The sequence below is a fragment of the Podarcis raffonei genome, chromosome 14 (assembly GCF_027172205.1).
Source record: "Podarcis raffonei isolate rPodRaf1 chromosome 14, rPodRaf1.pri, whole genome shotgun sequence".
In the NCBI taxonomy this organism is placed as follows: domain Eukaryota; kingdom Metazoa; phylum Chordata; class Lepidosauria; order Squamata; family Lacertidae; genus Podarcis; species Podarcis raffonei.
This window is the reverse complement of record NC_070615.1, coordinates 36,294,410-36,308,369: the sequence shown is the minus strand read 5'-3', so window position 1 is coordinate 36,308,369 and position 13,960 is coordinate 36,294,410. Positions and strand designations below refer to the sequence as shown.

General features: G+C 42.8%; 1 protein-coding gene across 2 annotated transcripts; it reads left to right on the top strand.

Moving 5' to 3' along the window:
• The first annotated feature begins 2,690 nt into the window (after positions 1-2,690).
• Positions 2,691-13,250, top strand: TEDC2 (tubulin epsilon and delta complex 2). 2 transcript variants are annotated; one of them, XM_053365697.1, is made up of 10 exons: positions 2,691-2,830; positions 3,386-3,484; positions 3,863-3,918; positions 4,732-5,410; positions 5,717-5,761; positions 8,738-8,822; positions 9,697-9,805; positions 10,210-10,323; positions 11,363-11,580; positions 12,927-13,250. In XM_053365697.1, the coding sequence occupies exons 1-10, from the start codon at positions 2,805-2,807 to the stop codon at positions 13,074-13,076; spliced, it is 1,581 nt and encodes a 526-aa protein (XP_053221672.1). In that variant the 5' UTR covers positions 2,691-2,804; the 3' UTR covers positions 13,077-13,250. The 2 variants fall into 2 exon arrangements, with proteins under 2 accessions (XP_053221672.1, XP_053221671.1); XM_053365696.1 differs by having other exon boundaries at positions 5,717-5,770.
• Positions 13,251-13,960: the final 710 nt, after the last annotated feature.

Genomic DNA, 13,960 nt, shown 5'->3' with positions numbered 1-13,960 from the left:
ATTCAGTAGGACTTAATTCTGAGCAAACATGCCTAAGATTGCACTATTACCCTAACCTCCAGTAAGGTCAGGTTATGGATCCGCTTGCCAACTAAGAGCAATGTGTTTCTAATAAAATTATGAATGACTCAAGTACCTAGGAATATTAAGTAGCAACATATTACCCATACCATACTTAAACGTAATTGGCATTCAGAATGCAATTCAGCATTAAGATCATAGCAGAAGTTGGCCCTCTCCTGGGTGATTTTATAATTACTACTCTATAAGCAGTTTCAGAGAAACTAGTCATATATTACATTTCATTCTGCAGAATCCTTATACCAATTTTGGGGACTTCTCTGTTTGTTAAATAATTCATAATGCCTCTCTGATATTTGTTTTCCTACCATTAAAACAATTAATCTATTGAAGAATGTAGGATTGTAGGATTTTTTTTAGGTTATAGGGAACCCCAAATAATTTTTATTCAATATATTTCAAAATGTACATGACTGAGACTTGTGCAGTTTTGTGTAGAAATCAGACTCAGTTCAAACTGGGCTTAATGGTATCAGTTAGTCTTAAAGTGTTCCTCTCTATACCATCTGTACATATCATAAGGTATTGTTATGCTCCCCACATTTGTCTGAACAGTGAAAAGTCCAGAGGTGTAGAGCTTATCTCACTTGGCTTAGCTTCTTTTGGAAGTTCGCTGGAGGCTTAAGGTATTTTGCAGCATTTGATTTTATTTACAAAGATAAAAGCAGCTGAGCCAGGCAAGTTCCTTTGTGAGAAAAGTACCACCTAAGTACTGTTGTTAGGTATAACAAAGTTGCTCTGTACCAGAGGACAAATAAGTGGGCACCCTCTCTCACCTGGCTGGTAGTGAAAAAGAAAAAGAGAGTGGGATGTGTGAGCTGGAAGCAAGAAGCAGGCAGAAGCCAGACTGTTTGTTTTTTTGTTTAGAAGCAAGACAATTAGGGCTATGCTTGATTTCTATTTGATTCCAAGGCTGTGACTGAGAGAAGCAAGACCTTCTGGGGTGTCAATTAACACCGCAGACTCAGATTGTATATATGTGCAAATAAACCATATATCTTAAAGACACCACAGCCTCTGCTGTCCCTCATTCTAAGGAAACCAGACCCTGGGAATCTCACACCGCTCAGAGACTGGGGTGGCATGCAACAGTATGTTATTTATGCCATGTGGTTGAAACCAAGGCAGATGGATTTGGAAATGTACCCTGACAATATATCTCACTATTTTAGATCTTCTCCCAATGGAATCCTTTTTGCCTGAAAAGGTCCCTTACTCACCACAGAGGTAGATTACTGAAACCAAGGCCATTAATATGTGGAAACATGCCTTCCTCCAAGCAAACAGATTTTGCAAATGTTTTTACTTCTGACTTAAAAGTGTACTGTGCAAATGAACCTAATAAGTTTGCTTCATTTACCATAAGTAGCAACATACGAAGTTTCCCTAAAATGAGTCAGTCTCCAAGCAATGCATAATTTTATACATACAGTGGTACCTTGGGTTAAGAACTTAATTCGTTCTGGAGGTCCGTTCTTAACCTGAAACGGTGCTTAACCTGTGGTACCACTTTAGCTAATGGGGCCTCCCGCTGCTGCCACGCAATTTCTGTTCTCATCCTGAAGCAAAGTTCTTAACCCGACGTACTATTTCTGGGTTAGGGGAGTCTGTAACCTGAAGCATCAGTAACCTGAAGTGTCTCTAACGCGAGGTACCTCTTTACACTTCTGTCATGTCACCTCTTAGCTGCCATATCCCTAAACTAAAAAGTCCCAAATGCTGCAACCTTTCCTCATAGTGGGGTTGTATTGAGTACCATGACAATGTGATTTCGGCCCACCCCTGGAGCAGGGAAGGGTCTGCAGAGCAACGTTATCTGCCTTATGCATAGCTGGATGAAACAAATCCCGACATGCCTGGCAGCAGAATCAGAGTGAGCCTTTCTGCAGCCGAGATGGACGTTAAGAATTGAAGAGAAGGCGGGGGGGGGGGAGCCACGCTGCAATCTCGCTCACTGCGTAGCTGGACACGGTGTGTTAAGCTGGTGTAACTAGGGCCTAATTCAATGCACCAGGCCCAAGCGTCTTCCACAAGGCAACCGTTGTCAAGGGCTTGCTGCAGTTGATCGGGCAGGTCCTGGCAGGGGTGAAATAAATTCATCAATGACAAAAAAAAATAAAATCTACAAAACACCAGGATGGTGATAAAGAAGACGGCGCGAAAGCCAGAATCGGAAAAAATTAATAATCCATAGTTGTCAAAGGAAGCTGCGGGGATTGCTCGGAGATTACAGTAGCTACGGTTCCGCCGAGGTGTTTCACAACAAACCTGACAGGACCCGGCAGCGAGGGCCTGTCAGACACCCAGACTATAGAGATAGAAAGATATAGCAGGGAACGTTAGATATTAAGAAATGGCTAGTTAATGGAGAGTAGTAATTTTAAAAGTTTTTTTTAAAAATCATACAAAATTAAAATTGCCTACAAAAAGATATAGTGAGGTCCATTTCTAGCTTTATGGATAAACTATGGCCGCGGAATAGATGTGTGTTTCGCTCTGTCTTTGGCACCTCTATGGTGAAAACTCTCCATCCGGCGCGTTGGACGTTAGGTTGGAAAAAGCAGTTCAGCGTGAGACCGGAAGTGCCCCAAAGGGTGCAGGAAGTGGCTAAAGTGTGTAGTTGGGCTTGTGCTTTTTTGGGTGGGAGCGAGGGGATTTACTGCTGCCGCCGCCGCTGCTGCTTGCTTTAATTGCCAGTTTGCGGACCTTCCCTGGCTTTCCTCATGCTGCCCGCAGACTGTGCCCACAGGTGATATTGTAGTAATAGTAGTAGTAGTAGTAGTTATTGCAGTTACATGATCAGCGTGCCTGCGATTTATGGAGTAGAATTGGAGAGGCCCCTCCTGTCCCGGCGCGTTTACTATCTAAGTTTAAATTCAGGAGGAAGGGAGCCCCGCCCACCGCCGGCTTTGGGACGGGGTGGCGGGTCCAACCCCAGAACTTATTTGTAGGGTAAAAGCCGAGCCCCTTCAACAACTGAGGGAAGTAATGTTTCAGCTCATTGTGCAGCGGTACCCAGTGTTTCGTTTCTTAAAATCAGGCGAGTCTTGGATTACAAGCCTGCTTGTGAGGGCTGCCTAGAAATTCCATATTTTTGTTGTTGTTTAGTCGTTTAGTCGTGTCCGACTCTTCGTGACCCCATGGACACATCCATAATTTAATGTCAACTTTTGAATGGGGCTGTCAAATGCTTCATTATCTCCCCATGTCTTTTCCTAAAGAACAGGCCAATTTAAAGAATGTTGATTACATTGTTTCCAAGTTAAATAGCAACATTTTCTTCTTTTACCATTTGCCATTTTAGACTGGTTTCTCTACTCACCCAAGCATTGGAAGACTGTGCTGAACAAAAGCAGCAACTGCAGCAGAAACTAACACAATGCCAAGCTGTTCTTGGAGACTGGTAAGCTGGAGGTGGGGAAAGAGGAATATGTGCCAGTCCTATCTAAAGTTTCAGAGAATTGTTTTTTTCTTTTTAAGTGAGGAGGAAGCAAACTGTGTTAGTTAAAAAAAACCACAACAAAAAACAACTGTGTTAGTTAATTCTCAGTTTTTCCATCTCTCCTTATTACCAAGTGGAAGAGATGAGTCCATACAGATTTTTTTTAAAAAAGGTAAAAGCTAAGAACCTTGTTGTTTCCTCAGGATGTCTGGGCAAAGAATATTGTTATTAATGACAATAACTGTATTGTGTGCTGTTTAAAAGGATGACAGCTGTAGAAGAATTATTGGTCATACCTGATTCTTGCTGAATGCATGCTTTGTGTTTCCTTTCTGCTAGGAACTCACAAGCTCCTGAATACCCAGTCCTTGATGATGGCAAAAATGATAATCAAGGTATGGGAATAACAGTTCTTTACCAGTAGCCCCAGCCTCTGTCTTCAATTAGGTGTTCTCTCTTTCCTTTGCCCACATGCTAGGTACTTTTGTCTGTGTCTTCAGACTTAGAGCCACTTCATTGTGGGATCACACTGGTATTCAGTGTGTTTTGCACTGGTAAAGGGGTGGAGTGGAGAGAGAGAGGGAAAAGTGGGGAAAGAAGCAAAGTATGAAATTTATAAAACAGTAAAAAAAAAGCCCAAAGCATTTTGATGTAGATTTTATTTAAGGTCCCTTCTAACTCTACAATTTTATTATACTCTTATTCGAGTAATAATTTTTCCCCTAATAAAGCTTTACATCTTAAACTTGGCTGTGGGAGTTTCTGTGCATACTTGGGTAGGATCAAATCCGATAACTCTTGTGATACATAAAAAAGGCTTCTTTGCATTGCAGGCCCAAAATTCTGCATCCAATCATTTGGAATATGCCATAGACTTGCATTTTTGTTAATTGTGGTCTGGTTCTACCGTAACCTTTTGCAGTATTATCTTGAGACAGTCAACATACTCTGTCTTCATGGTAGGCACATTCAAATAAAGTTTAAGCTATCTGGTTAATGAGAAATTTCACTATGAGGAGGTGGTGTGGAAAACATAACATATCTCATTGTCCATAAATGACTTTGTGCTTTAAAAATATCTGCATCATTGCAGGGGGATTGGACTAGATGACCCTATCCAACTCTACAATTCTACTAGTTTATGATTTGGATCAGAGCGAGACAGCACCGAAAGACCTTAATTAATATATTATCTCTTTCATTTGTAGGAAGTGAACCCTCAGCCAAGGAGCTTGAGGAACTGGAGCTGCTTAACAAAGCCCTTGAGAAAGCATTAAGGATCCGAGCAAAGTTCCAGCAGGCTCCATGTGAGCAAATAGAAAGTGCCAAAGCTGCAGAAAAGAAGGCTGTTAGTAGTGCTGATGTAAAACAACAAGTGGATTATTCTAAAGAGAGCATCTCGAAGACAGTAAAAGTGCAATCTGTGAGCAGAAAGCCAGTGCCTTCCAAAAAGCCTACAGCATACATGCTGAAAGCTCCCTACAGGACTGACTTAGATGTGAAAAGGTCACAAGTGAAAATGTCAGGCAGACTGAGCTCCAGAACTTCAAAGATGCCAGGGAGGAAGAAGTCAGCCAAAGGGGCTGCCTCCCCCAAAGCCATGTTGTCTGCAAAAATAACCCAAATGGGTCATGAAAAGGTCTTTGCCACTGAAGAACCCAGAACACAACATGAATTTTCTAAATCTTCACATTGTGCAAAGCTAAACCCTTCATTTGGGAACCTTGTGGGTGGGGGAGACATTGTAGGTACTGATGTGCCTTTTTCTGAAGCAGAGCATAATTTTGTTGGTCCTGCTCCAGAGTCTGTATCCACACACAGCCATATGGAAGAAGGCACCCCAGGGGCAGACACAACATCCCAGATATCTACTCTACAGGAAAAGGGGTAAGTTTCCAGGAGTTAAGCCTTTAGCTGGCTTAACTTGCTTCTTCTTGTTTCCTTCTCCATCAAACACATTTTGGGCCTGTTGAAATTTCTGAGCTATTTGTAAAGACGGTGGTTCTGGCTAAATGTCCTTGACCTGAACTAGTTTAATAAGTGGCAATACAAAAGAAATGCTTGTGGGATGGGTTGGAATTGGCAATGCCTGATATCTGAAATTAAAGAGAAGGAAATGAAAACATGTATCCAGATTTTGAATATGTGTGTGCTAAGTATTATAATGCAGTTCCATTTTTATTTTTTTTACAGATCTTTGATAAAACTGCCACATCCTTATGGGAAAGCCTTTTCCAGGTATACCAGGTAACCTTATGCTAATCAAAAACTCAGAGTCCCCTGCAAATGGATGGGCGAAATTTGAGGGAGGAATCTAAGCCTTTATGGTAGGATGGCAGAGGTTATTAGTAATTTGCAAAATGGAGCTGGGATTGAAGAAGTGTTCTGTAGTCTGTTTTCTGGCACATCCACGGGGGTGGCACCAATCTGTGTTGTCTAGATGAGTTGGTTTTAGAGACCTTAAGTCAACTTTTCATATAGCCATGGGTGTACTTAGTAGCCTCTTATTCTCATGGTCTTTGTTTGCCTTCTGCAGAATGGGTATAGGAAGCTGCCTGATACCAGGTCAGATTATACGTCCCTCTAGCTCAAGAGCAGGGGACCTGCTAATGGTCTAATTAGACCTTTCAGACCTCCTCATTTGACCCACAAGGCCATTTTGGCCAGGACATGCCCTTTTTAAGCTGGTGTGGGGCAGACAAAAAGCTGGCTCAGACAAAAAGGAGGCCTGCAGGGGTTTCCTGAGGTCACTGTGACATGGGGGTCTTCGCCCATCTGTCAGACTTGGCCCATGGGGGTGAAGGTGATAATGGTTGTGCCCTCTGGCCAGCATTGTCTGCTCAAACTGTCAGCAACTTTTTGGCACAGTCTTGGGCAGAGGTGGTACCCATCACCTGATTTGTTTCTAACTGGAGTTGGTCAATAATTGAATATGGGACCTTATGCATGTAAAGCATGTACCTTAACTAATGCTAGTTTGGATAAACATGGGTTTCTTTACGCTGATGAATGATAGAACCTCCCCCACACCAACTCCTTGAATGGTATAATCAGGCTTCCTCGACCTTGGCTCTCCAGATGTTTTTGGCCTACTACTCCCATGATCCCTAGCTAGCAGGACCAGTGGTCAGGGATGATGGGAATTGTAGTCTCAAAACATCTGAAGGGCCGAGGTTGAGGAAGCCTGGTATAAATGATGTACTGTTATCCTGTTTCTTTTAGACATGGATTATGCTGTTTCCCTCTTGGAAATAATCAGTCTCTTCTGGTTTAATGCCAGTCAGTGATTCTTGGAGGCTATAGGTGACCAGGAGAGTTGCTGTTTACAAACCTGGGTTAAAAGCTTATCATGTGACACCATCTATAACTCTGTGAGGAAAGTAGTTCTTTGTGGTCACATCCACACGATGCACCTAAGTGCATTTAAAGCACATGACTTTCCCCATATAATCATGGGAATTGTCGTTAACCCCCCACATAGTTACAGTTTCCAACACCCTTAAAAGCTACAGTTCCCAGGATTCTTTGGGAGAAGCCATGCGTTTTAAATTTACATGTGGATATGACCTGTATATGCAGTTTTAACACTGTTCAGTGTTTCCTTCATTTCCTTTGACATCTGAACAGCTGCAAAGAAATGGGAATATGTGATCAGAGACCATACGTGATTGTCTTCTGATGTAATACTACTACAGTCATACCTCGGGTTGAAGTAGCTTCAGGATAAATATTTTCGGGTTGCGCTCCGCGGCGACCTGGAAGTAACAGAGCGTGTTACTTCTGGGTTTTGCCGCATGCGCAGACGCTCAAAATGACGTCACGCACATGCGCAGAAGCGGCGAATTGCAACCCACGCAGACGCGGGTAGCGTTTGCTTGAGGATGCGAATGGGGCTCCAGTACGGATCCTGTTCGCATCCAGACGTACCACTGTATTACATTTTATGTCATTACTGTATGGCTGCTGGTTGTCTGAATGCATCCAGAGCTAGAGTTAATGGAGTGACTAGGGCTGGATCTAGACACATCAAAGAAGTGTTTCAGTTAAACACGTTGCAAACTTTGTGCTGTATGAGAAATCTAGTTAGCAAAAACGGAACTCTACAGCGCCATCTGGTGTCAAAGTGTTAGAATGCAAAAACAACGCATATAAGGCACTTTTTCTTTGCCAATGTAGCTGAGTCCAGAGTCAAAAGAAAAATAATTAATACATCTCTATAGCTGCATCTGTCATATCCTATGTATAATATGTACTATCATGTTTTTAACAGAAACTAAAACAAATAGCATCAATCTGTGTTGGCAGGAGGTTCTATCAAATTGTAGATTTGGATGACATAGTTTTGTCCTGCTGTTTAACTGAAACCACATGTGGTTTTCAAGTTTCAAAGTAAAATAGACACACAAATAAAATGCGTATGTGTTAGGAGTCAAAATACATATTGGGAGCCAAATATTTCCTCATTCTTGCAGCTTGAAAAGCATCAGTCACTAGTGTCTAACAAACGTCTGGGATCTAAATGCCAACAACAACTTTAATTTGGAACAGGCAGAATAATATCTGCCACATGCTAAGTAAATATAAATCCATTGTTCCACTGAGTCTAATCTAAAGAGTTTAACCTGGTAGAGAATACTTTCCACCAATTTAAAGTGTGAGTCTCCGAATTCTTCAACTGCTAGCAGATTTTGCAATGAAGACCATATTCTTCAGTCATTGCCATGTAGATTTCTGTATGGCTTGGACAGCAGACAAGGGTATCTGTTTTGCTGTGCTTTCTCATTGTTGATGATGGTCTTGTTTACTCCAGTGGAAGCCTACTGTGTACTACTGGAAACAAGGCTTGCATCTCTCAAGTAAGCAGATGCCCTTCTGTGGCTTTAGCTATCTGAGAAGATGCAATAACTCCATCCAGCAATTTAGGACAAGTTATTCTCATCCTTGCCTATAGATGGACCAGATATCCTAAATTTGATTACTTTTCCAATAGGATTATACACAATCCTTCCTTCCTTAGATCGTTTTGGAGTTTTCAGTGACAAAGGTCTGTTGATACACTCAGTGTTTTGGGATCCTGCAGTGTAAGCAAATAAGTGTAGTTGACAGAAATACGATTGGCCCTGCTTCAGGAAGAACTGTAATGTGTGAAGTGTGAATTTCAGGCTAAGCCCAACTCTTGCTAACTGCTTGTTCCCCTCCTTTATAAATGCTTAGGCTGGGAGAGAAATGCCGTCTTTGCAAAACAAGCCCAGAAGCTGTTGCTGCAAGGAATAGTTTTATGGAGAAGCTACAAGCAACAGTATCCTTTTCTGGCTTTGGCTCTATAATGGGGGGAGGGCAGGGGGCAGCTGTGGCCTTCCAGATGTTGTCGGGACTCCAACATCCAGTGGTCCCAACTAGCACGGCCAACCACCAGGGTTGATGGGAGTCTAGCAGTATTAGAAGGGCCTCAGGTCCCCCAGCCATGCTTTAGAAGAAGTAAACATGTGTCTTCAGCTGTGGCTTGATGAGGGCATAAGATAGCCTATGTGGGGGGAGTCCATTCTGTTTCTTCCTTTTGAATATTCTCATTTGAAAAACGTCAGTATTTTTCAGTAGTACTTTGTTTTTTTTAAATATGGTCTTTCTTCAGTTTCAGCTTTTAAACACCTGCTGGAAAGTTTTCTGTTCTGTCAGGCACACAGTTAAGAATGCATCTTTCCATAATAGCTGGTTTTTAATTTTCATTTTAATGTTAATTTTTGCCATTGTGCGGTTTTCTGTTTAATTGTTGTAAACTGCTCTGGTTTTTTTTATGAAAAGCGGTATACAAATATTTTTTATAAACAAAATAAACAACATAGCATGTACCATGAAGGAAAGAAAGTTAAACTATAGACAATATCATGCCTGTTCTGTATTTTTGGATAAAAATAGCTTTGAATAAAAGTTTGAAAAGGTGTGAAGATCCAGTCCCTCTTCTCCCAGCCCACTTTCTACCTGCACAGAACTTGGTGAATGCACCTGTGTGGAATTCCTTGTTTCCAGGAATGTTGCTAAATGCAAGGCCAGTTTTGGCCCTGAAACATTTGACCTTGCTATAAATCTGGCAAGCTAGCCAGTAGGATGGTGACCCTAAAAGCCTTTATTTCCACTGTCTCCACTAAGCCTTATTGACTTAAGCTTATGGTCAGTTCTTCTTGCCTTCACTAGCCTTAAGTCCAGTTGAAGTGAAAGAAGAGTTTAAGCACCTACGTGACATTCACTCCCATGTAAGCCAGTGCATGGAAGCTGAGACCTCAGGTAAGAAAGGTGATGAAGGTAGCTAAAATGCTTTGGGAATGTAATTTCAGTCTCAAAAAATTGTGGTGGAGATATCCATACCCACAACTGTGAACAGATGATTTGCTCCACAGATTACATTGGCAAGAAGCTATGGTTTGGTGTGCACCACCACCCCAAATTCTCTATTTTGCCTCTAGTCTGTATGATGTATGTAGTTTGGAACACAATATATGTCACCAATGTTTCATTTTTGAGTGTGCACTTAAAAATCCTAATGAATGGTAGCTGTCAGAACATAGCTTGCATTTATTTATTTGTGGGACCCCCGCACTTGCAACTTCTCTGAGGTGCTAGACTTGAGGCTGCCTTCTCCCGAGTGATTCTGTGAGACCTGATGCCTCTAACTCTCTTATTCCTCTTAGAGTCTCTTGGAGAAAACCCAACTTGGCAGAGACAGTACGAAAGTCTTCTGACTCTGGAGGGCCTGCAAACGATAGTGGGCCAGTGTCTGGACAAAGTGCACCAGTTAAGAGAAGGTGAAGGATATGACGTAATAACATTGTGTTGTTGTTTTTTAAAAAAATGATGTATAGATATAACCAATTACAGATAGATAAAATCAGATTTGGGAGCTGCAATACCACACACTCATTCTGCATGCTTACCCTGGATGGTTGAAAATTCAGCACTTGTTCCAGGTCTCCACCTAGGCGTGGGCCGTGTAGGGTTAGGACATTTTGTCATAATCCTGCTTGGCCGCCTCATATGGCACTGCAGCTTTCTCAGCAAAAACAAACAGATCAGCCTTACCCTGTAACTAATTGCTCCGTTCCTAGCAATGCGTGGCTTGTTTTCTTATGCAGATACAGTAAGCAAATTGTGTTGCAAACAAAAGGTTTGTTATAGAACCATGGAGTTGCAAGGTGTCTTTTTACCCATCTGGTTCAACTCCCTGCTTAATGCAGGAGATCAAGAGTATCCCTAGCAGGCATCTGCCTGGAGACCTTGAGCACGGGAGAGCCTGCTAGCCCTCTAATAGATTGGTTCCACTGTCAATCTGCTTGTAACAAGACATTTCAGTTCAAATATTGCCTTATGAACCTAAGAAGAGCCTGCTGGATTAGGCCAGTTGTCCATCTTGTCCAGCATCCTGTTCTCACAGTGGCCACCCAGATGCCTGCGGGAAACCTGCAAGCGGAACCAGAGCACAACCCATCCTGAGGTTTCCAGAAACTGGCTAGAAGCATTATGCCTTCTGCAGGAGCACATTCCATAGTTTAACTTGAGCCCATTAGAGATCTAGTCCAGGCATAGGCAAACTCAGCCCTCCAGGTGTTTTGGGACTACAACTCCCATCATCTCTGACCACTGGTTGTTAGCTAGGAATGATGGGAGTTGTAGTCCCAAAACACCTGGCGGGCCAAGTTTGCCTATGCCTGATTGTCCTACCTTCTGGGTCAGCTGAGAACAACACTTTGTCCTCTTCTTCTGTGTTCTAGCCCTTCAGGTATTGGCAGAGTGCTATCACTTCCCTCTTGGTCTCCTCACTTTTGTGCTTTGCTTATCCCCTGACAGCTATGGAGTCCCATTCAAAGCTGTTCCCTGCTAACTCCGCTTGCAGCGAGGGATGCTCCTCTGCATGGTGTGCCTCCCCTGGAAGCCAGAGGTGCTGGGATGTAGAAACTGTTGGGCCACCACCACTGCTTTCGTACGCCAGCTTGGAGGAGCTGAAGGAGATGGAAGCCTTGAGACTGAAGGTGGCGATGCTGCGCCAGCAACTTGAGATACAGAAGGTAACTTGGCAGTAAGGCTGCCTTTTATGGTGTTGGGGTCCAAGCTCTTTGCTCACTTTGTTCAGACATCCTGGTCAGGTTCAGCTGGTGGGGTGTAAGTCTTAAGATGTATGCTTAAGATAAATAAAACATTTAATAAAAATAATAGTAAGGTGATTGAGGTCTTGGGGGAGTCACTGTTAGTGGTCCCCCATGGCTTGGGTGCACCAGGAACTTTGTGTTTAGTGTTGTAGACCCAAGTTTATGGAACTCCCTTCCAGCTGAAGTCAGACAGGCACCTTCCCTGCTGAATGCCCAGCATACTAAATGCTTTTTTCATTTATTCTGGCAAGCATTTTAATTGAAGTTTGATTTTATAGTTTTAATTGATTTTTACTGCTTGTATTGTATCTAGAGACTATTGCAGTTAAGCAGTATATACATTGTTTAAATAATAATACAAAAAAGAACTAAGGGCTGTAGTTCAGAAGTAGAACATCTGTTTTACATGTACAAGGTTTAAATTCCCTATATCTTCAGATAGGGCTGAAACCCTGGAGAGCTGCTGCCAGCCAGTGTAGACAGTATACCGAGCCACATGAAGCAATGGTCTGACTGTATGAAGCAGCTTCCTGTGTTCCTAAATCTGGCTGTTTTATATTCAGAGAGATTAATTGGCTGTCCTGCTGCATAGAACTAAAAGCGAGTGTATGAAACAGAAGGCAGCTAGGGAATATGCTCTCACAACTGGAAACTGGCCAGATGAAAACTCAGTTTTTACTTAATGGTAGCTGTAGAAAGCTTTTCTATTGAGCTTGAACCAATTGTGCTAATTTATTGATAGTATGAGTTCCGGAGTGGGGTATCATTCTAATATAATGCATCCTATCATTCTAATATAATGCATTAAGTTTGCCGTAGGAGCAAAGTGCCATGTTTTAGCCAACCATTCATTTGGTTTTTCATCTGTTCTTTTTTCACCAGCTTTGGTCTGTAGCTGCCCCTGAGGTCATACCCCCTGTAGCATTAGGCTTCACTGGCTATCCAAATGAGCCTCATTGCACCATCCTGATGCTATGCTGACTCTGATTAGTGGCTTTTTTCTTTTTTCAACATTGCAGGTTGCTTGAAGGACTCTGCTTTGTGAGTTTCCTAGTTCACACTGCAGAAGGCACCACAAGCCAGCACAGCTGGCTGCCTGCGCATATTAGCAGCCATTTACTGAGAGCTGGAAAAGGCAGTCAAGGGACAATTATACAACTCTTACTTGCTTCCCTGATTCAGTATATCACCTGCACTCCTTAACTTCTGAATGGTCTGTGTTGGAGATACTTTCCCTCCCCATTAACAGGTTGTCTTGTTCCCAGGCCATGGAAGCTGAACTCCTCCCTCTTCTACAACCTGGACGTATTCAGGAAAGCTCCAGAGCATCACTGTGCCGTGCCATTTACACCTTGCTGTGTGAAGGAGGTGAACGCTTCCCTGTTCTTGTGCATGATGAGGAGTTGCACAGCTGACTTGACGCCTCAATCTGACATATGACAATGTGCATACAAAGCATTGAACTCTGGCTGCAGTCTTTAAACCAGTGCACATCCTTGGACTGTTCTGTGAATGATCAAGCTTAATAGTACTCTAAGGGGCATTGCCTGCATTCATAAAGCAAATAAATTTATTTTATACCTTTGAAATCTTTCTCTTGCACAAATTTCTTTCAGCCTCATCTGAAACCTCTCAAACAGGTTCTGATGGACTCCACCCCCCTTCTATAAAATCACCTTTCTCATTGAGAATGGAGGGGTGGGCTGTTAATGACCAAAGATTCTGGTGCCTGCCATTTTGGCCATGCATGTGGCCCATGTTCAGGCTCCTGAGGAGCTGAGACCTTCCTGTGAGCAGATTTCAACATGTATCAAAAAGTGCAAGGTTCAGGAATTCGGAGAGTGATCGTACCTTATTAAATACACAGTTGCATAGTGGGGGGGGGAGGCAAGCCTAGTGCAAGAACTGGTGTCACAGCGCTGTCAGGCAAGGAGTGTCCAGAATGAGGGACTCACTATTTATAGCCAGGAAGTAGACTTACAAGTTAGGAAAAGGCATGTCCATCAGTTCTATGTCTCTCAGCTACCACTAGGACTGGTCCATTACAAGTTGGGTGACTTCTTGAAATCCTCCTATGAAAGGCATCCACATAATTCTTAGTCTTAATCTTGATTTGGTTCCCGCCCCCCGCCCCCCACAAAAAGTAGTGATGGTCACCAACTTGGATTATTAGAAAATGGCTATCTCCTATCTCCACTGTTGGAGGCAGTATGTCTGAATACCAGTTGCTGGGAATCAGAAGTGGGGAGTGATGCTGCTGTGCTCATGCCCTACTTGTGGGCTTCCCATTGGCCCCCGG

Coding starts and splice junctions, on each gene's coding strand:
- TEDC2 (XM_053365696.1), top strand. CDS start 2,805: ATGCTGCCCGCAGACTGTGCCCACAG. Junction 5,411..5,716: donor TCTACTCTACAGGAAAAGGG/GTAAGTTTCCAG, acceptor TTTTTTTTACAG/ATCTTTGATAAAACTGCCAC. Junction 8,823..9,696: donor TGGAGAAGCTACAAGCAACA/GTATCCTTTTCT, acceptor GCTTATGGTCAG/TTCTTCTTGCCTTCACTAGC.